This window comes from Gadus chalcogrammus, chromosome 20 (genome assembly GCF_026213295.1).
Source record: "Gadus chalcogrammus isolate NIFS_2021 chromosome 20, NIFS_Gcha_1.0, whole genome shotgun sequence".
In the NCBI taxonomy this organism is placed as follows: domain Eukaryota; kingdom Metazoa; phylum Chordata; class Actinopteri; order Gadiformes; family Gadidae; genus Gadus; species Gadus chalcogrammus.
This window is the reverse complement of record NC_079431.1, coordinates 21,534,160-21,558,153: the sequence shown is the minus strand read 5'-3', so window position 1 is coordinate 21,558,153 and position 23,994 is coordinate 21,534,160. Positions and strand designations below refer to the sequence as shown.

Genomic DNA, 23,994 nt, shown 5'->3' with positions numbered 1-23,994 from the left:
TGGAGAAAGGCAGTTGGAGGTCAGCAGTGATCAGACTTGGACAGAGAGGACCTGATCCGGTCAGACCCCGCCAGAGGACATGATCGACCCAGTCGCTGAAGGACCAGCTCATAAACCTGTGAGGTTCGATGGAGGCACAAACAATTCAATACCTCCAGGGAAAACTTTATATGGCTAGCAGTTAACAACGTACGTCTCCTGTCTGAGCAGCAGGAGAGCCTGAATTCTTCTAATTATCGTGTTTGTGAGAGAAAGACTGACAGGCCGACAAGAGAGATAGAGAAAGACAGAAATACAGACTGAAAGAGATACAGACCGACAGAGATACAGAGAGAGAGCCAGAGACAGAGAGAGATAACACAAAAAGAATGACGGAGACAGACCGAAAGAGATAGAGACAGACAAAGAAAGAGAGACAGATACAGAGAGACAGGCAGTGGAAGTTACAGAGAGAAACCGAGACTGAGAGAGAGAGAGGGTAAGCGACTGAGTCAGAGACTTAGATCATTGTAGTTTAATAATGAAAATAGCACCACCTTCACCAATATTGATTCTCAGAGAGATAAACGGTTATTATTAATTGGTATTGATGCATGAATCATTCTTAAGCAAACAGAAAGGTCATGCGACATCCTTCACAGGTATGCCGGTGTGTCACCAAAGTACTTTCAGAAAGTTCAAAACAACAATAAAAAAATAACGTGCACTGATCTTCTCAGGATGAAACGGATAAGCAGGAGAAAACAGTTTAGAAATGTGTCACGGTACAATGTGAGTGGAACTTGATAAACATAGAACATTTGTTAGTGTCTCCAGGGAGAAGGCAACTATGAATGAATGTTACAAAAGGCACAAAGTAGAAAGCTTTCCTCAGCTATTTACACCTGTGGGTATTGGTACTGTAAAATCACCTGGAACTAAGAGGCATAGTGGAATCATCATTGGCATTACGTGCAAGGCAGACTCTAGCGTGTAGCACTTGAAATGCTACAACCACACTCAAAACCAATGTTATGGGTCCTGGAATCAAGTACATCGATTGGTTGGAAGCCCCATCCTCTGCGGTTAGATTGGCTAGTTGGCAGGGGATGGAAGGGGGGCTCCGGACATCTCACATCTTGTTGAAGCATTCCTTGGCGTTGGACCACACCTGGATTCCCTGAGATGAGGAGGAGGATGATTCCAGGTGCAACAGGGAGAGAGAGAGAGAGAGAGATGGGGAGAGATAAGACACAAGATGACCACCAGTTATGACTTGAGCAGGAGTGTCTTACACAACACATGGAGGTGCAGATCTATAAAGGTCATTCTTCTGAGAACCATAACGATGCAAAGCATCCCTGCGCGGCTGTTAAAATATTTGCTAACACAGTGTCATTGTTGTAGAAAGACACGCTTTGTGGTTTAACAAGGGAGCCATTAAACCTGGAAACTCAAGACACACTGAGGGCCCTATTTTTTTTACGGTCTGAAACGCAAGCGAGAAGCGCGAAAAATGACTCTTGCGCCCGGCACATATCTAAAAAGGGTTGGTCTGAAGTAGCCTAATTACCCGTAGGTGTGGTTTGGGCATAACGTGCAATAAACCAATGAGAGTGCCAGCTCCCAACCCCTTTAAGAGCCATGAGTGCATTTGAATCTGACGAGATGATATTTTGACAGCGCGCCTGCAGTCTCTGATGAGACAGATGCACAGGAATATCAAACTTCAAATGGCTCAGTTTATGGCCAAATAATATGGCCTAATTCACACATGGAATAAGGTTTCCTTCCACAACTTCAGAAATACTGAGTCCTCAAATAAATTTCGGCAAAGAAAACGTATATGATATGACATATGATATGCGGCAACTGTGGTTCTATTTAATGATACATACGGAATACATTATAAACATCGTTTCTTATCAGTATTGTATGCATTATCGTTATCGACTTGTGTTCCTAATATGCATGTGTCCCCCCGTTAATATACATTGCCATGGACTGTATAATGCGTTACGTGTTTAGTTTGCGTGTGTTTAAACAGATGGACGCACACACACGCGCACGCATTTATCAATTATTTTACACATACACACACACGCGCGCCCGCATTCATTCATTCTTTTTAACACTCACTCGCGGTAAAACAATGTTTTCTCACAATCAAATACTTATCAATCCTACAAGTTATGGGCATGTACACGATATCTGTGTCCAGAAAATATGTGTTTTCTGTACGGTGTTTGCAGATGCATTGATTTAAAAGTACAACTTATTACCACTGTATCAGATGTTCTTTCAAAAATAATTTACAAAGAATGTGTGGCTAGGTAGATGAGAGAAGCAAAGTGTATGTGCGAGGTGGACAAGCAACATTATGCTTGCGCCCTTAAAATAGCATCTGAACAACACGCCACTGACTTTAAACCAGGTATTTCCTGGTTTGTGGCGCAAGTGGTTTCTGAAACTTCAAAATAGCACCAGGGAACGTTTGCGCCAGAACACGCCTCCTCCTTTCGCCGAACCGCCTCTTGGGGCGCAAGATCATTCCCTAATTTACCGACGCGTGGCGCAGGTGGGAAAAGAACGCTCTGCGCCAGTTGCAAACTAGCAACGACACATGCGCCAGTGATTAAGTAAATTGCGCCGGATGCAAGATAGGGCCCTGACTGTTATAGCAGCAGCGCATCCTTGTAGATGGTTGAAGCATTGTCAAACCGACAGCGCTTCACAAGGTAAACCTAAATAAGGGCTGCCCCAACACAGCTGGTCCCAGCAGACCAGCTGGTCCCGACCCCCACCAAGAGCACCCTGCTGCTTTAGCAGTTGTCCCATAACTTTTAGGATTGATGAGTATTTGATTGTGAGAAAACATTGTTTTTTTATCGCGAGTGAGTGTTAAAAAGAATGAATGAATGCGCGCGCGCGTGTGTGTATGTGTAAAATAATTAATGAATGCGGGCACGCGTGTGTGCGTACATCTGTTTAAACACACCCAAACTAAACACGTAACGCATAATACAGTCCATGGCAATGTACTAACGGGGGGACACATACATATTAGGAACACAAGTCGATAACGATAATGCGTACAATACTGATAAGAAACAATGTTTATAATGTATTGCATATATCATTAAATAGAACCACAGTATCACCGCATATCATATGTTATATCATACAAGTTTTCTTTGCCCAAATTTATTTGAGGACTCAGTATTTCTGAAGTTGTGGAAGAAAACCTTATTCCATGTGTGAATTAGGCCATATCATTTGGCCATAAACTGAGCCATTTGAAGTTTGAAATTCATGTGCATCTGTCTCATCGGAGACTGCAGACTCGCTGTCAAAATATCAACTTGTCTGATTCAAATGCGCTCATGGCTCTTAAAGGGGATGGGAGCTGGCACTCTCATTGGTTTATTGCACGTTACACCCAAACCATACCTACGGGTAATAAGGCTACTTCAGACCAACCCTTTTTAGATATGCGCTGGGGGCAAGAGTCATTTTTCGCGCCGGTAAAATAGCGACATCGCCATAGATCCGCCCACAAAGCTACTTGCGCTTGGCGCTTCTCACTTGTGTTTCAGACCGTTAAAATAGGGCCCTTTATGTTTAAAGTATAGACCGTCGCGATTCCCATTGAAACGAATGGCGCGTTGATTATTCTTCAAAACGAGCTCTGGTAAATTGTGAAAAATGAATTAAACTGTAATCAGACAACGCAGTTATATGCTATAGACCCTAGAGTATCTGTGGTATAAAGGCTTGGACGAATTTCAAATTATAAATATGTAAACTTTATGTTGAAAGTATGGACCGTCGTGATTCCCATTGAAACAATGTCGTGGTGATTCTTTTATTTTTGTTGGTTTTCGTTTACAGATTTTTCCGAAACGGTTATGATTTTCTACCGGTTACACATGTACCCGTGCACACCCCTACTATGAACCAACATGCAGGAGCCCTGGCTGTGGAGCAGCCTGGAGGGAGGGGTTATCCCCTCAAGTCTATGCTACGAGAACCAATGAACCCGCTCAGTCGCATGCCTCGTTTCCACTGAGCCGTGCACTACTGTTCGTTGCGGTAGAGTGCGGCTCTGTTCGCTTATATTGGCGTTTACGCCGAGCGGTGCCGTTCGGTTCGCTTATATTGGCGTTTCCACCGCCAAAAGTTGGGACAAGGTCCTGAAATAAACGCACTGAGCCTAAATATTTTTCGACACTCCTCCGTTGGGTTACCAAGCCTTCTGAAAATAAACATAGCCAAATTACAACCAATAGCTTCATTCATTGAGGGCAAAAAAAATAGGCCCAATGATGATGATTAGTTTTACAAATCAAGAGTAGGCCTGATTTGACTAATTGGCTTTGCATCCTTTCCTTCTGCCCTTGTAGTCCAAGACATGCTGCCCAACAGCTTTGAAAGTACAATGCTGCCACTGGTGGATTTGTATCAATTTTATTCACATAATTATCCCTCCCTGCTATTTTGTAGTTCACCAAAACACCCTGAAACAACTTGAGTCTCACATACTTATGCCACCATACGCCACTAACAGTGCAAGCAGGCCAATGGCAACCAAGCGCACAGTCCTTCCTCCCTCACATTAAAAACCACCAGCTGCCACTGGTCGGGACCCCAACGTCTGGAGCACCCTGACCACTGCTAGAGTAGCAGGGTGTTCTGGGTGGGGGACGGGACCCCAACGTCTGGAGTAGGATTGGGCAATCGTCTACAAGCTTCCATCGTCCGATAGCGCCCCCTAGCGATCGCCGATAGTCGATACTATCGGGGGGGTCATCTTTATAATAATTTTATAATATTAATTATTTATAATAATTTATCGCTTTGAAAAAAATCGCGTTTTTATTTTTCGATTTTTTTCTTAAAAACAAATACGATGGTCTTCCCCTTGGACCAGCGTGAGCCGTGAGCCTCCGCTGATTTAAGTTTCGATGCGTCGGCGCCGGCGGCGCTGTCATCATGACACACGCTGATGACACACAGCTCATAGCTGTGTTCGAAATCGTTCCCTATCACGGATATAGTGCACTATATAGGGTGCTCGCTATTTTGTAGTGTTGTTCGAATTCTCACTGGTTAATTTCATGCCCTATATGCACTTAAAATACCCAAATGTGAGTGTACATATGATGTTCCCTACGTGTTACTCCCATATACCACAATGCAATGCAGTCGTGTTTTTCCGGAGGAGAAGACGAAGCTCAATAACCGCAAGCGGCGAAAACGACTATATTTAATGTTGGAGTCTCCGGCTTTCATTTAGAAATATCAACAATTTATTTGGGATTTAACAAGAAAATGAAACATTCAAAATTAATCAGAAAAACCTTGTTCAAGGAAATGTAACATTCAACATCAAAACAACCTCCAGCTTTCCTCGAGAGTGCCCGGTTAGTTTACACAATCTGGGCGCATCTGTCTGCGTCACACAAATACCCGGCGCATTTACTGACGCAAATTACGTTTAGAAATGTTCAGCGTAGTGTCCGAATTCTCGTTTGTACATTCCCTATGTAGTGCACTATATCATGAACACTATAGGGAATAGTGAGTGAGTGAATAGGGAACGATTTCGAAGTCGAACACAGCTCATGTACCACAGCTGTAACCCGGAAATGGTGCAGCGGGGTGTGATGTCATTTCGCCGTGCGAGCAGACCGGTAGGTTTCGAGCCCCTCCCCTCTCCTCTCGCAGCAGTGAGTGAATACGGCAGGTCAGCGCTACATAGTATGTTTTCCACCGGTGCCAGTTAATTTCAATTACAATTTGCGGGGCTTTTTAAGTTGAAAAAATAGCTACCACAGCGCTTTTAAAAAAATAATAATAAAAAAATATATATATATATTAAAATATAATATTATCGCCTTTTTATCGGCTACTTGACACGATCAACGATGGATTCCATCTATCGTCGATAGTCGATAGAATCGACTATCGGCCCATCCCTAGTCTGGAGCACCCTGACCACTCCTAGAGCAGCAGGGTGCTCCGGTGAGGGGGTCGGGACCCCAACATATGGATCAGAGTGCTCTTTAGCCACTTCCATTTCTCCCTTGGTATGACCACAAATATCTTTAGTTTCTAGCGTTTATCCTGTTTAATATTTACGTGCCCTATTTTTACATCCTCCAAGCTAAGACCCTCTTCCTTATAAAGGCTCTATCAAATCTAGCACATTGTTTTAGTTTTAATTTTTATTGTAGGCTAAAGGTTTTGGAAACATGTACTGCTTTAAATCCGTGATTTTTTTTAACAGTAGGGCCTAACAACAGGTATCGACCCAATACGTCAGCCTGAGTGATGGAACAGGAAAGAAGCTCTTCTCAATAACCACAAAACAGGTTTGGATTTCCAAGGAAACACAGTTTCGGGCGGTTCCCGGGACGGTGCCAACGTAACCCGACGACGGTTTGTTGCTACGCACGAGAACCGGGCGGTCACATGGTGCGGGTCACGTGGTACAGATCACGTGTTGCGGATCACGTGGTGCGGGTCACATGGCGTCGGTCACATGGCGTCGGTCACATGGATCGGTCACATGGTGTCGATCACGTGGTGTGGGTCACATGGTGCGGGTCACATGGTACGGGTCACATGGTGTGGATCACATGTTGCAGTTCCCATGTTGACACCCACCTTCTTACACATGCTGATCTGCATGATGGCGTAGCTGATGAGGGCCTCCCTCAGCTCCCGGTCCTTCTGCTCCTTAAAGCGCTTAACCTCCTCCCAGGACATCCGCATGAACTCTCTGGGGACACACACACACACACACACACACACACACACACACACACACACACACACACACACACACACACACACACACACACACACACACACACACACACACACACACACACACACACACACACACACACACACACACAAAAGTGAGCTCCCCATTGGGTTACCTACAGTTACCTTAATACCACAATAAAGACCCCATAACAATACTTCTGCTGCCCAACCAGCGGTTGACGCAGAAGCCTCAAGAAAGACCTGCAATAAATATATCTTCTCTTGGAAAGGGCAGCGAGCCAAACGTGTCTGAAGTCACAGTTACGTTGCTTCCACTAAAAGCATCTGCTTAATGTGGAAATAGTAAACGAATAAGTGTATGTTACTCGATTCACACAGAAAGGCTGATGCTGTGGCACAAGCAGGTATAAACAAGCCTCGTCCAAACAACTAGGTCTGGGTATCGTGGGCAATTTCCTAAATTAATCACGATTCGATTAGTTTCGATTCAATCTGTTCTTAAATGAGACCCTCAAGGATTTCGCGATGTTGCGATTTACAACTTCAACGCAACATCAATCAGCATCGCAAATTCAGGGCGGTGTCCCAATTTTAACCAACCACTGCAACTTTCCCGCAAATTTGACGAATCAGTGGCGTCGTCTTGAACTGACGTCGACAAACTACCTTCCGCCTTACTTCCGTGTTTACTACGTTCAAGCGATTCAAGCATTCATGCAGCATGTGTGCGTCTTACGTTTCACACTTGCCGACCAAAATATAACTGTGAAAGATCGCGGAAAGCAGTATCCTGGTATTCTACAAGAAAGCAGGGGAAAATTATTTTGCACTGCATGTAACATTGTGGTGGAACATAAGCATAAATCTTCCATTGATAAGCATTTTGCCACCGCGAAACATAACTGCAGAACTGCAGGCAGGATGTCAGACGACGAGGCAGATCACTATGACACAGGCTGTTGCATCCAAGTCAATTGCCAGCACGGAAAGAATCAAGAATCAATTATTCATAGGACCATTTCTCAGTGTTTTTGTTCTTTTAATTAATGTTGTTTTCAGTAATAATTTAATATTTAACAAATTACTCTGGAAAATTGCAGTAATAACTTAATATTTTACATCAGGAAAATCGCAACTTTCGCAACTTTTATCGCAACTTTCACTTCTTCTCACACTATAATCGCAACAAAAACCTAAAAAATACCGCAACTTTCACCGCAACTCTTTGGAAAAGCTCACGCAAAATCAGGCATTTTAGACCGCAACAATCTCAAAAAAGGCCCGCGAAATCCTGGAGGGAGTGTTAAATAATAAAAATGGCTCAACTGTGTTACAAAATAAAAATGTAAATAATTTTTTTCTCTTCATCTTAAACAACAGGTTTTAAGTGCAAACTTGTAAATTGGACGGTTTAAACATCAGCTGTAAATGAAACTGCCTCAAGTCTCAAAAGCGCAATTTTGAAATTAGGAGGAATTGCAAATGAAAGTGCACTAGAACTAATACATTCCATCACTGCAAATTGCATTAGGGTATTGTTTAAAAAAAAAAAAAGTGCAAAAATAATAATGATGGTAAAAAAACTAAAAAACTAAAATAAAAGATCCATCTCATGCCCTATGAATCGATATTGCAAAATTTAAATGAAATCGATCCAAAATCGATTAAATTGACTTTTTTACCCAGCCCCACTAACCACCACGATAGAGAGATAGTCAGCCTGAGAGTCAGGGCACGGGCGCCAACACTTTACGACTTGCCTGCATTCATTATTCTAGTCCAGGGGTGCCCAACCTTTTTTGCCCCAAGATCTACTTTTCAAGTAGCCAACCTCCCGAGATCTACCAGTCTAGCGTCAACATTGGGCAAGACTACCTTCAAGCGGGGGGGGGGGGGCCTGCGCACGGCACCTTCTCAACAATAATCAATAATCTTCCTCCCACTCAGGGTGAAAATGGTAGGTCTTAGCTCGTTTCCCCTCAGCCATGTCAACGTTTAGGAGTGCGTGACTACTGTCGACGGCTTTCAACTACTGTTGACAGCGCATGTGCTACCGCGCGTATGTGTCCCGCGCAAATTCTTTTTATTTATTTATTTATTTTTTTCTTCACCCCTCGCGGTCGACTTGGGATCTGTCGGCGGTCTACTGGTAGACCGCGATCGACTGGTTGGGCACACCTGTTCTAGTCCAAAGAAACAAATCCCAACCAACCAGATAGAGAGAAAATCAGCGAGACAGAACGTGGGACCCAACACTTAAGGGCTCTGCATTCATAGTTCAAGTCCCCGGGACCGAGTGCTGACCAAACCATAGGACCCCATACACACACACGCGATTTTCCTGACGCTTTTCTCCAAAGCGACTTACAACCATTCCATTCGCACACCGACGGCAGAGTCAACCACGCAGGGTGACAGCCAGCTCGTCGGGGTGAGGGGTCTCGCTCAGGGACACCTAGGCACTCAGCTAAGAGGAGCCGGGGATCGAACCAGCAACCTTCCGGTTAGAAGTCATCCTGCTCTACCTCCTGAGCCACTACCACCCCAACACACACACACAGCGGTCCTCAGCAGCGGGCCTTGCCTGCACTCCTGGTTCTTGTCCAGCACGGCGTCCTCTGAGGCCTGGATGCTCTGCTGCAGAGCGGCCAGGCGGCTCTCCCTCTGCTCAGGGCTCTCCTGGCCGAACAGCTTGCTGCTCATCCCCTTCAGGGAGAACACGCGCACCGCCTCCACACAAACACACATATTACTACTCCTGCATGTCGGACCAGTGTATCACCTGTTGGAGAACGCTTTAAATGTGATGTAAAATGAGAAGGCCCAACGTATAGTCAGTCAGTCAGTCAGTCAGTCAGTCAGTCTAACTGCTGAACCCAGCTCCTCTGTCTGTCTGTCTGTCTGTCTGTCTGTCTGTCTGTCTGTCTGTCTGTGTTACCCCAGTGGTGAGCTCTTCTCTTTGTTGTTTCTTGCTTGCCAGGTCCAGTACAGCCATCTCCAGTTCATACTGGATCAGCTCGTGTTTCCGACACACTGACCTACAAACACAATACTTTTTTGTTACACAACAATATTGTAAACAGTTTAACAAAACTGTTCACAACATCTGCACAACGTGTCATTACTCCAAATGTACACTAGGGCAGTGTTTTAACCTGTGGCATACGGACCCCTGGTGGTAAGTCAGGGTAAGTATAGTGCTACCTGGGATTTTATAAAAAAATAAATGGTATAATTTAAAATACATTCAATAATAAAGACAAACTAAATAAATTCCTCATAAATATTGTTTAAGGCGAGACACGGTAGGCGGAGCGTGTACACATCCACACGGCTTCAAAGCGAGACGAGAGGGGACGTCGCTTTTGACGTCAATGTCCGCATGGTGCTTTGGCCCATGAACTAGGCATGGGATATGCTGCTCTGAGGAAGATCAGTAAGGTGTTGGGGATCCCTTCCCTTCACCTGAAAACATACCAGAGGCATGACAAGAGAGTGACAGGTAGGCTATGGAAACAGGGATGGTACAGGGATGTTGATCTTGGAGGTCTAATGACCTGTTACATTTTATGGTGTTGTTGTAGACTCTAACAGCGAACATATTGTCATGGATGGAACAAGGATGGATTTGTAACAGTAGAATAAAATGTCATCTCATACATTGTGTTGTATTGGTCAGTTTACTTGAGTTTTCAGTTCAGTGGCAAAAACAAAGGACACTGAAATAATGCAGCCTTATGGGAGCGAGAGAGAGAGAGAGAGAGGGAGAGAGAGAGAGAGAGAGAGAGAGAGAGAGAGAGACTATTATGTTATACCTGTTGTAATAGTATAACATGGTCCTTTTTGCCACTCTAAGTCAACAATAAAGTAACAGTTCTTGGCATTTTTTATTTTAGTGGCGGAAATTGAAAGAGGACTGGAGTCACTGCACAAGACCAGGGAGCAGATCAGGCAGGCCTATGCGGATGTTGACCCCGAGTTGGCAGAGTGCTGAGGGAGGATGCTGATGCTGTTATCAACATCGGTGTCCTCTTTTGATGGCACATGGCAGAAAAGAGGTTTCACTTCCCATTATGGGATTGGCATATGCATAGACATTCTCACAGGTTTGGTAATTGACTTTGAGGTGTTATCCTCTTACTGCCATGCCTGTGTCCTAAAGCAAAGTGCTGTGAATGAGGGCAAGATTACGGTGGATGACATGGACAGCTGGAGGGAGAAGCACACTGACTGTGCAAAGAATTTCAGTGGTTCAAGTAAGGCAATGGAGCAGGAGGCAGCAAGGAGAATGTGGGCCAGATTAGTGAGTCGCCACCAGCTGCGCTACACTGAGATGCTCTCAGATGTTGATAGCTCTGCCTTTAAGGAGGTACTATCACTGAACCCATACCCTGGGAATGAAATTGTGAAGCTGGAGTGTATAACCATGCTCACAAGCGAATGGGTACAGCTCTCAGAAAATTTAGTGCAGAGCGCAAATTGGGAGGCAAGGGTTTGGGGAAACTTACTGCAAAAAAATGCAAAACAATGCAAAATTACTACAGGGGGGCTATTTTCAATAATCAGGGGTCTGTAGATGCAATGAAAGCTGAAATATGGGCAGGCCTTCTCCACTCCATGTCCACAGATGAGACACCATTGCATACTAGGTGCAATGTGTCTTGGTGTTGGTATCGGAGGGCAGAGGATAAAGGTGAGACCCCCGAAAGCCACACAAGCCACTGCTTCCAATTACCTCACCGAGAGGTGGGCGAGAAACTTCTCCCCATCTACCACCGCATGTCTAGCGACAGGCTTGCTGAAAGAAGCAGCATGGTGGTACACCAAAATGTGAATGAGGTGCCTCAATTCTGTCTATGGGCCCGATGCCCCCAAAACAGTTTTTGCTTGGTAAGAAACAGGGTCGAGGCAGCAGCGAGCATGGCCATCTCCTCTTTTAATGAGGGTGCCTCAGCTATGCTTAATGTGATGGCCAACTTATGGCTGGAGAGCACACTCATTACAGTGAACACAATCAAGCAGGCAGACCTGCTCAGAGTGTCCAAGGGCAAATGCCATTCAGTCCGCAACTGTGAAGCGCAACGAAATTGCTGTGAGCACAGCCAAGAAAGTGGAGAGGCACCAGCAAGAACTGTCAGAGGGACCTACATATGGTGCTGGAATAGACATTTAGAATAGAAAGCTGATGGTCTTGTTCTGTGTTCTGTGTTAATTCATGAGTTTGAAATGTTTATATTATTTACTAAGGGCCTGAGCATTTATTATGTTTTTGAGCAATTGTTTCCAATAGAAATGTATTAAATTCCCCTATTCAAATCTTTAAATGCCGTTTTCTCAAAATGAGTTTTTTGTCATTCTCCGGTAGATACTTCTTCATCTATTTAGCACCTATGTACACCAAAACTTTCCAGTTTTATACAATTATATTTACAGGAGGAATCTGGTAATAAATCATTCCTGGCCTGATTTTATTGTGACATTTTGATCAAAAAAAGGTGGCGAAAATGATTTTTTAAGGCTATAGACAGTATATTTTGATTTTGTTTTTCTAGGTAATGAAAGCAGATATCCTGAAATCCCTCTGTAAATTTGTTTGCATCTTGTGTGTAAACAAAATGAAAAAAAAAAAATCACCTGGCTTTATCGTATGTCCAGATATATCTACCGGAAATATATGCAAATGTGCGCATATTTAATTAGATAAGGCCTTATTTGCATAATCAAACATAATAATTTCAGAAACTTGTAATACATTTTTTGTTCATACATGTGTAAGTAATCAACTGAGGAAGTTTCATGGTGATATCTATTATTTAAAATTACCCTATTCACCTGTAGTGTCTCGCCTTAACAAATATAGAACTATGGCTTGTTGTGATGCTTGTGGTTGTTATTGGTGCTTTTTATCTTGTTTATCATGTTAATGTTTTCTGTTGAGGTGTTCATTTGTGTTACCTTAACCCAGCAGGAGCATAAACGGTGTTGCTGACTTTTCTTTCCACTCTCCCCATTGGCTCTGGTCTTTTTTTTTTAATCCCTGTGTACATAGAGGGCGCTGGCACTCTTCAGACACTGCATGTCTGTTTATCTATGTTTACACTGTAAATAGGAGATAGTCTGCGAACAGTCTTGGTGACAATTTAGGGATACACCCAAGGTCAAAGGGTGATCTATCAGACGAACTATACAGCCAATGGGCAACATCTGTGGATAATAGTTTGCAAGGAAAAGGCCCCTTGTTTTTCTAACATTAACTGCTGAACCCAGCTCCTACGTTCGTTCGGTAGTAGTGGGGGAAAAAAAAATAGATTCTGTTCAATAGCAATATTTTTCGCACATGATTATATCGATACAGTAGTGCAAAGTATTGCAATATTAAAATAAAATAATTATCTATATATTTTTTTGTTGACTCTGAAAGCATGTAGCATGTTGACCAACTCCTTTTTTCTTAACAGAAATGCCAATGTTCCGAAATTAATTTAACATTTTGGTTGATGACTTGCAGCCAACAGGGCTGGACTCTAGCAGTACAAATTTTTGTTTATATTTCTCAATTTGATTGAAGCTCGAAGTTACTCTTATTTATATGATTATTATCAGGTTTATGTCACTCTATTATGTCTGCTCTATGTTACTCTATTCTATTTAAATAATTTTAATGTATGCACTAGGAGCTCAGAATTCATGTGAGAGGACTCCTATTCAGAGAATAATTACTAAGGTCCTGATAATGTTGTTCACAGAATAAGATGTGACATTTGAACTGAGTTGAGCGGTCTTATTTTCCTCATTTTTTTCATGTTTTTTTCATGCCTCAGCCCAGTAGTGAGGGTGCGGTCTAACCCAGCTCAGTTACGGCTTGCGTTTCCACCGCCGACAGTACCCTTATGGTAGGCCGGGGTCTAAGCCGGATGGCGATAGCTGCGGCAGCTACGTAAGCATCGTGACCTCATAGCAGGCCGACCCAGTGTAGCCTGCAATTAAATCCAAGGAAAAAGAAGAACGCGAGACAATAAATGTAGGACGTCCAAGAAGGATGTCAAACTTTTTCGCAACATTTCCTTCAATAAACAAAGCTTTTGCCGTTGTACAGAAATACTTTGCGGGTAATGCGTTTGTTATTATCCCCCTGTCACACAGAACCGACGATTCTGTCGACCAATCAACGAACGGTGTGTGTAGCTCGAACTTGCCGGCACACTTTCATTCATCTCAGTACCCCAACGGAGGAGGACTGAGAGACGAGTACGGCTCAGTCCTCGTGCGTGCGTTCGTGCGTGCGGGAGATCACGTCCGGGCAGGTGACGTTTCATTTACAGGTTTTAAGCACTTCCATTATAAAGTGGTGAACTGCCACGAGCAGACTAGAGGGAGCATGGCCCCACCGTATGGTGGGTGGTGATGTTGTGCTGACTTGGTAGGTCCTCAGTGTGCTAGCTCAGTGTGCTTCCCCTTCACACAGCGGCCTGCCGTACGCACCTGAGGGCGTCCGTGTAGAAGAGGTACTCTTTGAGCTGGTCGGCGTAGTGTTCCTCTTCCTCCAGGATGTCGTCAACTGATGCAGAGTGCCTGGGGAACACACAAACCGTTTATATACACACACACACACAGTATACGTATACACTAGGGGTGTCAACAACAATGGATTCGGTGATGCATTGCAATGCGGGGCATGCGCGATTCAGCATCGATGCGGCAAGGTGCCATAATCGATTATGTCGCTGTTTATTTTCGGGCCTTGAGTGGACAAGAGTTGTGAAGTACATGCTAAGCGGCGGCGCGAGCTAGCAACAACAACAACACTAGCTTGATTTCCACCGGGGACGTAAGCGCTGCGGAACGACTACGCCGCGGTCACCGCTGCTGATCGCTGCCACTCTAATCAATGAAACCATTTCCACCGGCTCAGCAGAGTCCCAGAAGCGCCGCGCCGCGCCGCGCTGCAGCGCTACAGCGCTACCATTCCGATTTTTGACGCGAGCCGTTGCTGAACCACGTCAATTTCAACCGAGCAGATCGAGCAAGGCAGGAAGTAAAAAAGTAAAAGCCATAGAAGCATCCGGTCAATTTTCAAAATAAACACAATACTCAGCTCAGGTTAGCCTATCACAACTTCACCATCAACATAACGTCCTGACCGGTGGCACCAGGTCCAGCAGTCATCAAAGGGTCTCGAGGGGGCGGCACATGGACGACGAGAGATTGTCGAAGTGAAGCAACATAAATAATTATGAAATATATCATCCTTTTCTAAGGACAATGTCAGAAAGGACAAAGCCCGGCATTTGATTGCAGTAGGTTTGGGAGTGGAAGGTAAAAGAAATTGCCTTATTGTGTGCAGTAGAATTTTGATGCATCGCAATGCATCGTAGAATCGAATTGAATAAAATCGTTACCTGGTGAATTGTGATCGAATCGAATCGTGAGGGCAGGTGGCAATGCACGCCCCTAGTATACGCACACACATTTTATATACATATTCACCCATAATATACACACATGCACCATCTATATACACACACACACAGTTTATATACACACAGACCCACACACACACCGTACACACACCGTTTCTATACCACACTGAACTCCTCTGCATGCGTCTCTAACCCGGAGTGTGTGTGCTGATGTGTGTGTGTGTGTGTGTGTTGATTTGTGTTTGTTGATGTGTGTGTGCTGATGTCTTACGTGTCCATGTGGTGGCCGGCACTCTGCAGTCCGTCCCCCATCTCCTTCTCGATAGCGCTCCACTCACTGCCAGGGAGAGAGGACATTTCAGCGGCTGCTTTCTTTTTTAATTACTTTTTCTCAAATATATTGGAAAGTGTGCATTAACAATCTAAATCTACTCATTTAACAACGTGTCATGCTAACTACATTTGTGCAATATTGATATTTTATTTAAAAGAAATTTAAATCTGGGCTTCAGCTAATAGACTGCTCTAGACCTTCTACATTAATGTGTGTGTGCAGAGGATTTTGCTAGGGCTGTACCCTAAAAATGACGCGTCACAGTTCAATGAGCCCCAAGTCGACTTGAATACTCTCAGTGGAACAATCGCAGGGTTTATTATTTTTGTTTGTACATTATAATAACGTGATAGAACATGATATAGAGGCTTAAATTACAGCCAATCCATGACAGATTATCAAGGAGAAAAAGAATGCTCTCAGGAGAACTACTGCATCACGGGGAGACCGGGGCTGACTTCATGCTCCAACGAAAGAGCAACAAAGAAATCTGAAGGTCTTCACTGTAGAACCATCTGAACAGGCTGTGCACGTTCTTCAGTCCTGCCTGTAGGCCATTGATCGGCGTAATTGTGTGCGACTCAAGGACACAATTCCACAAGAATCCAGAACTGTTGATTGATCCTTCCTGAGCGTATTGATCGTGTCAAACAGAGTTCAAGTTGAGAAGATATTGGATCTTCACGCTCCATAACAAGACGTTCAAAAGCGGGGGACTAATGGGACAATCTGGGGAGCGTCTGGTGAGTGACAATTACAGATTAAACAAGGGTTTTACCATTGTCGCAACAGGGCGGACAGAGAGGTGAGGGTCCAGACGTGACCGCCACTATACCAGTGCTGGACCGCTGGGCGGGCCTTACGCTTCTGGCTTTAGATTGCTATATACGGAAGCACTTTGCTCATGATGGCCAATAAGCCACCTAAAAACTAACTCTGACCCCACCATACCGTATCTGTCGGGGAAATATCAATCATAACTATAAATATACAATCACATACAAATTATATTAACCTTGTTTATATAATTATTTCATTCGAAGGAACTGTATACATTCTCCCTGTAACTTAAGTTAATTCGTATTCAAATTCCCACTGGAGCCAGTAAGTCTGGTTTTGTGACCAGGCCAATCGACTGACTTCTTTGTTGTGTAAACTCGTTTAGAGCCAATTCTGTAGACATGTCCAATACCCACCCATTGTATTACAAATTTACTTGGCCTAAGGTCACTCCCACTTCCTTCCCACAATGTTAATGTTCCCTATAAGAATCTTGTGAATCTATTGTCTCGTCGAATGTGTTCTCGGTAAACTTTGCTGCCAGTACTTTTCCCATGATCATGCCTTAAGATTAAATCAAATATTTCGCTGTCCGACGTGTCCGTGAGAGAACTTTCTCTTCATCAGTATCTTACCAAAGTGAGTTACATCCACTGTTTCAACTCTAGTGAGTTTGGTCCCATCACACAAGGATGCTTTAGCATCTGCATCACATATGAAGGAACCAGAAACCTGCTCCAGGCCTGTCCACTGTTCTCACCTGAAAATCCGGCCATAGTTCCCATGGACCTTGTACACCCCATACATCCTGTCTGCTACTTTCTGGAACAGACAGACAGACAGACGGTTAGAGACAAACTCATGGCTCAGAGCTCCTCTAGCTTAACAGCATGACGATGATAAACTGATAGTGTTAACAACATTAAAGGATTTCTGGCGTTTTCGCATCTTCATGAGGATAATAAGGGTACGGAAGATTGTATACACATATAACCACAGCTGACACTATGATCTCAGGAATGGCCCACCTGTAGGAGTATAGAGAAAAGTGATGAAGACACTCACAGCTCGGACCCTGAGGAGGTGGGAGATGGCGCTGTTCAGCTCATCGCTGTACTGCTTCAGATCCGTGAAGCTCCTACAAGCCACAAACAGGACTTAGGCTCATGTCCATAACTGGATCAATGCATGGATGTTTATACTACGCCTTCCTAAGTCCCTGTTAAAATGGCATGGAAACTAGGTAACAATATGAAAGAGAATAAAGTATAATAACATACTTTATTCGTGGACTATAGTATATGAGGCAGAAAGTTGAAACCAGCACATCTTACCTTTATTTACATTTAGGGGACTTACAACAATTCATTCTCCCACAGCCGGGGGAATCTAGCAACCTAGCAGGGCGACAGCCAGCTCGTCAGGAGCATTCAGGGTGAGGCATCTTGCTAAGGGACACATCGACACTCAGCTAGGAGTAGCCGGAGATCGAACTAGCATCCTTCCGGTCACCAGTCCACAGCTCTACCTCCTGAGCTACTGCCGCCCTGTTTAGAAGTGACACAACCCTCAGTACTTACTTGTCTGGGTTTTTGACTCTTAACGTGGCGCTCAGCGACTTGAGCCTGGAGTCAGCCTGGGAGAACGAGATGCAACATGGATCATTGTGCCATTCTCCAGCAATAGGAGGGACGTGGGTGAACATCTGGCGGGTTCATTACCTTGTCCTGGAAACCGGTCTCTAGAACCGCCTCTCTCCACCCCTTTTCCTGAGGAAACACGAGAGAATGATAGGGCAGAGCACTGCATTTGATGATGAATGACTGAAGGCCAAAGGACACTACTGCATGCTCAGAGACCTGTAGATGCCCCTTCTGCCCAGGGTGGAACTACATGTATGCAGAGGTGAAGTCCTGCCAGAGGCTGCTGATTGGTCGGGCAGGGAACAGGTGTGATTCGTAGACGCAGGAGAATGCTCCCGGTGAATCAGATTTTCATTTGGGTGTGTGTGTGTGTGTGTGTGTGTGTGTGTGTGTGTGTGTGTGTGTGTGTGTGTGTGTGTGTGTGTGTGTGTGTGTGTGTGTGTGTGTGTGTGTGTGTGTGTGTGTGTGTGTGTGTGTGTGTGTGTGTGTGTGTGTGCGCTGACCTCTGTAAGGAACTGATAGAAAATCTTGTCCTTGGAAAGGACCGAATGCGATGCCACCCGTATCAAGAAGTTCTCCAAACCCAGTCGGCGTCTCTCCACAAAGTCGGGGTCCAGGTTGTCAGCAGACAGTTTGTGCCAAACAAACTCTGCCTGTAGATGATTCATGAATGAATGAATGAATGAGGATCAGCAGGGAACCGTTTTATCATCCCAATGATGTTCAGTGGCTCGGGTTAAATACTGTGCAGGAATCTGAGTGAATAGTAGGGTCCTGTTCAGGATGTTTACAAAAGGGGGAAATGACCTCAACGTTTTTATTTTGCTATTTTAAATAAGTATATATTCAAACTGAATATTCTATTAAAAAACATTAAAAAAAGCACTAGAACCAGGAAGGAGACAAACGCTATCAGTCGCTCCCTCCCTCCCTGCCTCCTCCCTCCACTCACCCTCTTCTCAGGCAGAGGGGGGATCACCACGAAGGGGTAGGTGACCAGCAGGTAGGTCCTGAGCAGCTCGAACTCACTGTAGCGCCTCCATGGAGAGTCCCCCACCGGCAGCCCGCCCTCTGCAGCGTTGGCTGGTCTACGGGCCGTCAAACATCAACCAAGACGTCAGCGATACAATCACCATGCTCCTGATTTCATTTACTGCAAGGCAAGTTTCTGTCTACATCTGTGAGCAAATATATACATCGCTGATCAGGGTTAGTATGAGCAGAAATGGCAAAACCGTTATTGCCTCTCACGTTAGTCTTGATCCAGACCAACATGGGAGTAGGTTTGGTTGGGAATCCATCCTATAACCACCCGACTGCTCTCCCTCTTGACCTACCAACATCTAACACCTTCTGGTGTTAGATGATTCCTGAGAACCACAGAGCATGGAGGTGCTCTGTTGTTCTAAAATGAGACATACTCAAACACAACGGTGTTTGCAACATAAAGACTCATTGCAACAAAAACATTTAGCAAAACCAAGCAACTTTGCTTGTTGAAATATTTAGATAGTTTTAAGGTAGCTATCATGTTTTAAGACTATGATATATCTTTCATGTGCCTATATGTATATATAAATCGTTATTGCTACAATGTCATTTGACTGCCATCTCTAAGCACCATGATGATATTTACATTTACATAGGGAGTTTTGCTGACGCTTTTATCAAAAAGCGACAACCATTCATTCACACATTTACACACCAACGATGGAGCCAGCTCATCAAGAGCAGTCAGGGTCAGGCACCTCGCTCAGGGACACCTCGACACTCAGCCAGGAGGAGCCAGCCAACCTTCCTGTTACAGGTCAACCCGCTCTACCACCTGAGCAACATGCCACCCCGAATGATATAGACTAGAGCGCCACCCACCGTATCTCTATGAGGTACACCGTGTAGGTCTCCTGCATGTTCACCGTGTTCTTCCCACTTCTCTTCTCCGACTCAGCGACATTGATGTCAATCTTCTTCAGCAGGGCAGTCTCTCTCTCCACCATCTGAACCACAGGAGACATGAGACAAAGCCAAGAGGTCATTCTTCGACTTCGACCAGAAGTCGATCAGAAGTGTTAAAGAGATATCATGCTTTTTAAGGTTATTAATTGCATTTTGGGGTAACTAATAATGGGCATTCAATGAAATTATCTTAGTCGATGGTCGGGAGAATTAACGATCACTTTTCGATTTATCCTTAATATTTTATATTGAAATTAACTATATATATGCTATATTCAAAATGCATTGAAAATGTATCTTTAATTCTCCCATGTTTACATGGACACCTCTGGTCCGATTAGAAGTGGAAGAACAGCTCAATCAGAATAGAAAATTATCATACACCTCAATCGGAATACACGAGAATGCGCGAGAGACATACGGACGTACGCTTACCACTTTTGTAAATGCCATATACAGTACGTTCGGATTGGATGAATAGATCTATTCCGATTATAAATCTAATTGGATCAGAAGTGTGCATGTAAACGAGGCTAAACGGAATACAATTTTCTGATCGGAATAGAATTCCATGCGGAATAGAAGAGGTGGTGTAGTCCGCTCGACTTGTATTCACATCTGATCCGCATAGATTTCTATGCCGAATAGATTAAAGATTTCTGATCCGAATGTACTGTATACATGGCAGTAACAAAAGTGTCCGTTATGTCTCTCGCGCACACCTGACACATCTCTGGACCTGCGGCGACATAATGGACGTCTTATCACTATTTGGCATTGTGAATTTGATTTTAATGAAAGCACAGCAGGAGAGAGCTTTTCTCTGCTTGCTCCTTCAATTAAGAAGGAGGAGGACAGCACAGCTACATCAATTTCTTGTCTGATCTTTATATTTACCCCCACCTCCGCCGCAAACAAGAGGAATTTGGATGAGAGTCCGCAGCCAAGACTGTGGGACAGAGTTGTCTTACGGGAATTTATTGACCAGGAATGGCAAGAAAATTTTAGGATGAGTAGGCAGTCGTTCGTGAAGTTATTCGAGCTCATGAAGAATATATCGCCAGAGGAGTTAACTATACGAAGAGCAATACCGTTGGCAATGAGGGTTGCCATGGTACTGCACAAGTTGGGCAGCAGCGCCGAATATATGCTGATCGCTAATCAGTTCGGGGTGCATAAAAGTACCGTTAAAAAGTTTGTTTATATGTTCTGCAAAAGTACTAGTAGTAGCCTACTCATTTACAGTTATCTCGGACGCTCGCGGACACTACGATACGCGAACACGTCATTAATATTAGCCTAGCGATTGTGGTACTTGCACTTGGTTCTATGAACATCCTTTCTGTACCGACAGCGATATATTGATGCACTTCTTATGACAAATGTACTCATTGTAAGTCGCTTTGGATAAAAGCGTCTGCTAAATCCCCAAAATGTAAATGTAAAAATGTAAATGTTAACAAACACCCATATCCCGTCGCTTAGCAACTGGACACGCTTACCGGACTACTTACGGAGTGGTAACAAAGACGTGAATCAGGCAATAAATCTATGGGGATCAGATGTGTCCATGTAAACGCGGCTACTTATTCCGATTGGTTTGAGGTGGGTGCGGCTACTTTTTAACTTAGAGAGGTGGCATCAGCAGTTGCAGTAGTTCGCAATAGGTCCTCGGTACCAATATCAGCATCTTGCAAAAACGGTCTGATTTGTATCATGTCGCTTTAAGGCCCCCCTCCCGATTAGCCCTGTGTGCTGTGATTGGTCAGCACGCTTTGCGCCTGCATCAAACAAATTCACGCCGAGAAGTTGTAAACATTGCTGGTAGCAGGGAGTCGGGACTTCTGTACTTCAGCACCGCTCAATGCACAGTCTGATGTCACACTGTTACGGAAGTATTGGTGTGTTCTGGAATCCTCGGAAGCCAGCCTTCCGAGTTGCACCTTTGACGCACAGCAAGACAGTACAATGCATAAATTGGTGACCGGAATAAAGCAGCAATGTAATCACGCGTGTAAGAGCATTTAAAATCGACATTAAAATGACCAACGTGGGACAAATGTTGATAGCGTCATCACTGCTCTCTGTCTACTCTCAGAATTCCGAGAGATGAAGACGACTTCCGACTCAGAAGGTTGGCGTCTGAGGATTCAGGAACACACCATAAAGTTTGAGCACAAACAAGCTGATTCACACCCTTGTTGAGGGGCGTTCTCGTTGGCGGGAATACTCCCCCTGGCTGAGACATACATTTTTCAAGCTTAGCAGACGTAAAACATGTATTCATAACAATCTAAAGAAAAGGGAAACGTTGAAAAAGCATGATATCACACCTTTAAGTATGACCTCTGTCATTATGAATGATGGTCATTCACCACAACGAAGACCAATTAAGCCGTGACCACAGATAACACAAAAACATATCATGAATAACGTTTGTGTGTTTAATTTAGTCACTGGTTGTGACACTGTAGATAAAAGCCACAGCAGACATAAACATCCGCCCTCTGACAAGGCTGGAGGTCCTGAAGGGAATCGAACTATCAGCCCTCTGACAGGCCTGGAGGTCTTGAAGGGAATCAAACCATCAGCCCTCTGACAGGACTGGCGGTTCTGAAGAGAATCGAACCATCAGCCCTCTGACAGGGCTGGAGGTCCTGAAGGGATCGAACCATCAGCCCTCTGACAGTACTGGCGGTTCTGCTAGCTAGGGAAGCTAACAGTGTCTGTAAAGATGACCGAAACACCAACAAAACCCACAGAGCTCCTGAGTTAACAGAGGCAACGCCTGGGAACCAGTCACCATAACAAGATTAGAACTCCATTTCACATGATCAGACTAGTTCACCTACTGATTAACTCTTATTGATTAACTCTTAATGCAACTTTAATGAGAGCAGCTCGCGCTGTCCGGGGAACTTAGACAACTCCGGTTTAACCCCTCAACAAGGCATGTACGACCACAGAATATTAACCTAATACCGTGTTAATCATGTTGTTCTCTGACTCCGGGGAGGTGAGGTCCGTGTTGTCGAGGACGGCCGCCTCTTCGCTGTCGGAGTCCGCCATCGTCCTGGTCTCCTGACTGGTGTGTGTGTGTGAGTGAGTGTGTGAGTGTGTGAGTGTGTGAGTGTGTGAGTGTGTGAGTGTGTGAGTGTGTGAGTGTGTGAGTGCGTGAGTGCGTGTGTGTGTGTGTGTGTGTGTGTGTGTGTGTGTGCGGTCAGCTGCCCGGCGCGCATGCGCACTTCAATCTCGGTTCAACGACTGCCCTCTACTGCTTATTGCGCATGCGCTCCATGTGTGCGCTCGTGTCGTGTTCTATAATAGGTCTAGGTATAATATAATAGGTTCTATTATAGGTCACGTTCTTTAATAGGTCCATGGGTTGAACTCGGTCATTCAATGTTAATTAAAAGTGTTGATTTAGTTAATTTGATCACTGATTGTATTTATGAACCACTGGATCTTGTAATAAATGCATTTATCAATAGAATGATTTGCATTGCATTAAACGGCAGTGATGCACTATTTTGATTCACAATGGTTATGAATTGAAAAACCACAGAAATCTTGGAGCCTAGTTAGAGTTCTAAACTGCTTTATTAAAGAGCTCAACGGGTGTAAAATAGAAGCCAAAATTAATATCTAAGGTTGAATGAACGATGAACAATGTCTGATTGGAATAATTCAAACAGTGTTTCAAAGTCATAATTTCAGTTGTTCATTTTTAACAAAAACAGAAAAAACGATTAGTGTAAAATGAACCCATAATAGATTCTGGGGACGTCACTATGTCATGGCTTGCCTCTGCCCTCATTGGTTTAAGATAGTCGTGGGCCCAGATGTGAATGAGAGGGATGTGGTTCGCCTCAGGCCAGTAAACAGCACAGTAACACAGCCTTTTGCTGCTGTGGTCACATGGCTGCACAGCGTTTAATGTTTAAAGAGAAGGGTGGATCATAGTCGCGTAAGGAAGCATTTTATATAAAAGCCAAAGTTTGAACTGAGGGTGCTAGCATGAAAGAGGGAGAGAGAGAGAGAGAGAGAGAGAGAGAGAGAGAGAGAGAGAGAGAGAGAGAGAGAGAGA

At 44.3% G+C, this 23,994-nt stretch overlaps 1 protein-coding gene across 1 annotated transcript; it reads right to left on the bottom strand.

The window, feature by feature from the left end:
* Positions 1–143: 143 nt before the first annotated feature.
* On the bottom strand, positions 144–23,044 carry LOC130372958 (sorting nexin-4-like). Its single transcript, XM_056579122.1, has 14 exons — positions 22,890–23,044; positions 19,824–19,948; positions 18,904–19,039; positions 18,455–18,604; positions 18,030–18,077; positions 17,889–17,944; positions 17,374–17,446; positions 17,069–17,130; positions 15,466–15,531; positions 14,257–14,346; positions 9,713–9,812; positions 9,359–9,504; positions 6,649–6,763; positions 144–1,159 (listed from the first exon to the last, which is right to left on the bottom strand). The coding sequence occupies exons 1-14, from the start codon at positions 22,974–22,976 to the stop codon at positions 1,112–1,114; spliced, it is 1,302 nt and encodes a 433-aa protein (XP_056435097.1). The 5' UTR covers positions 22,977–23,044; the 3' UTR covers positions 144–1,111.
* Between the last annotated feature and the right edge of the window lie 950 nt (positions 23,045–23,994).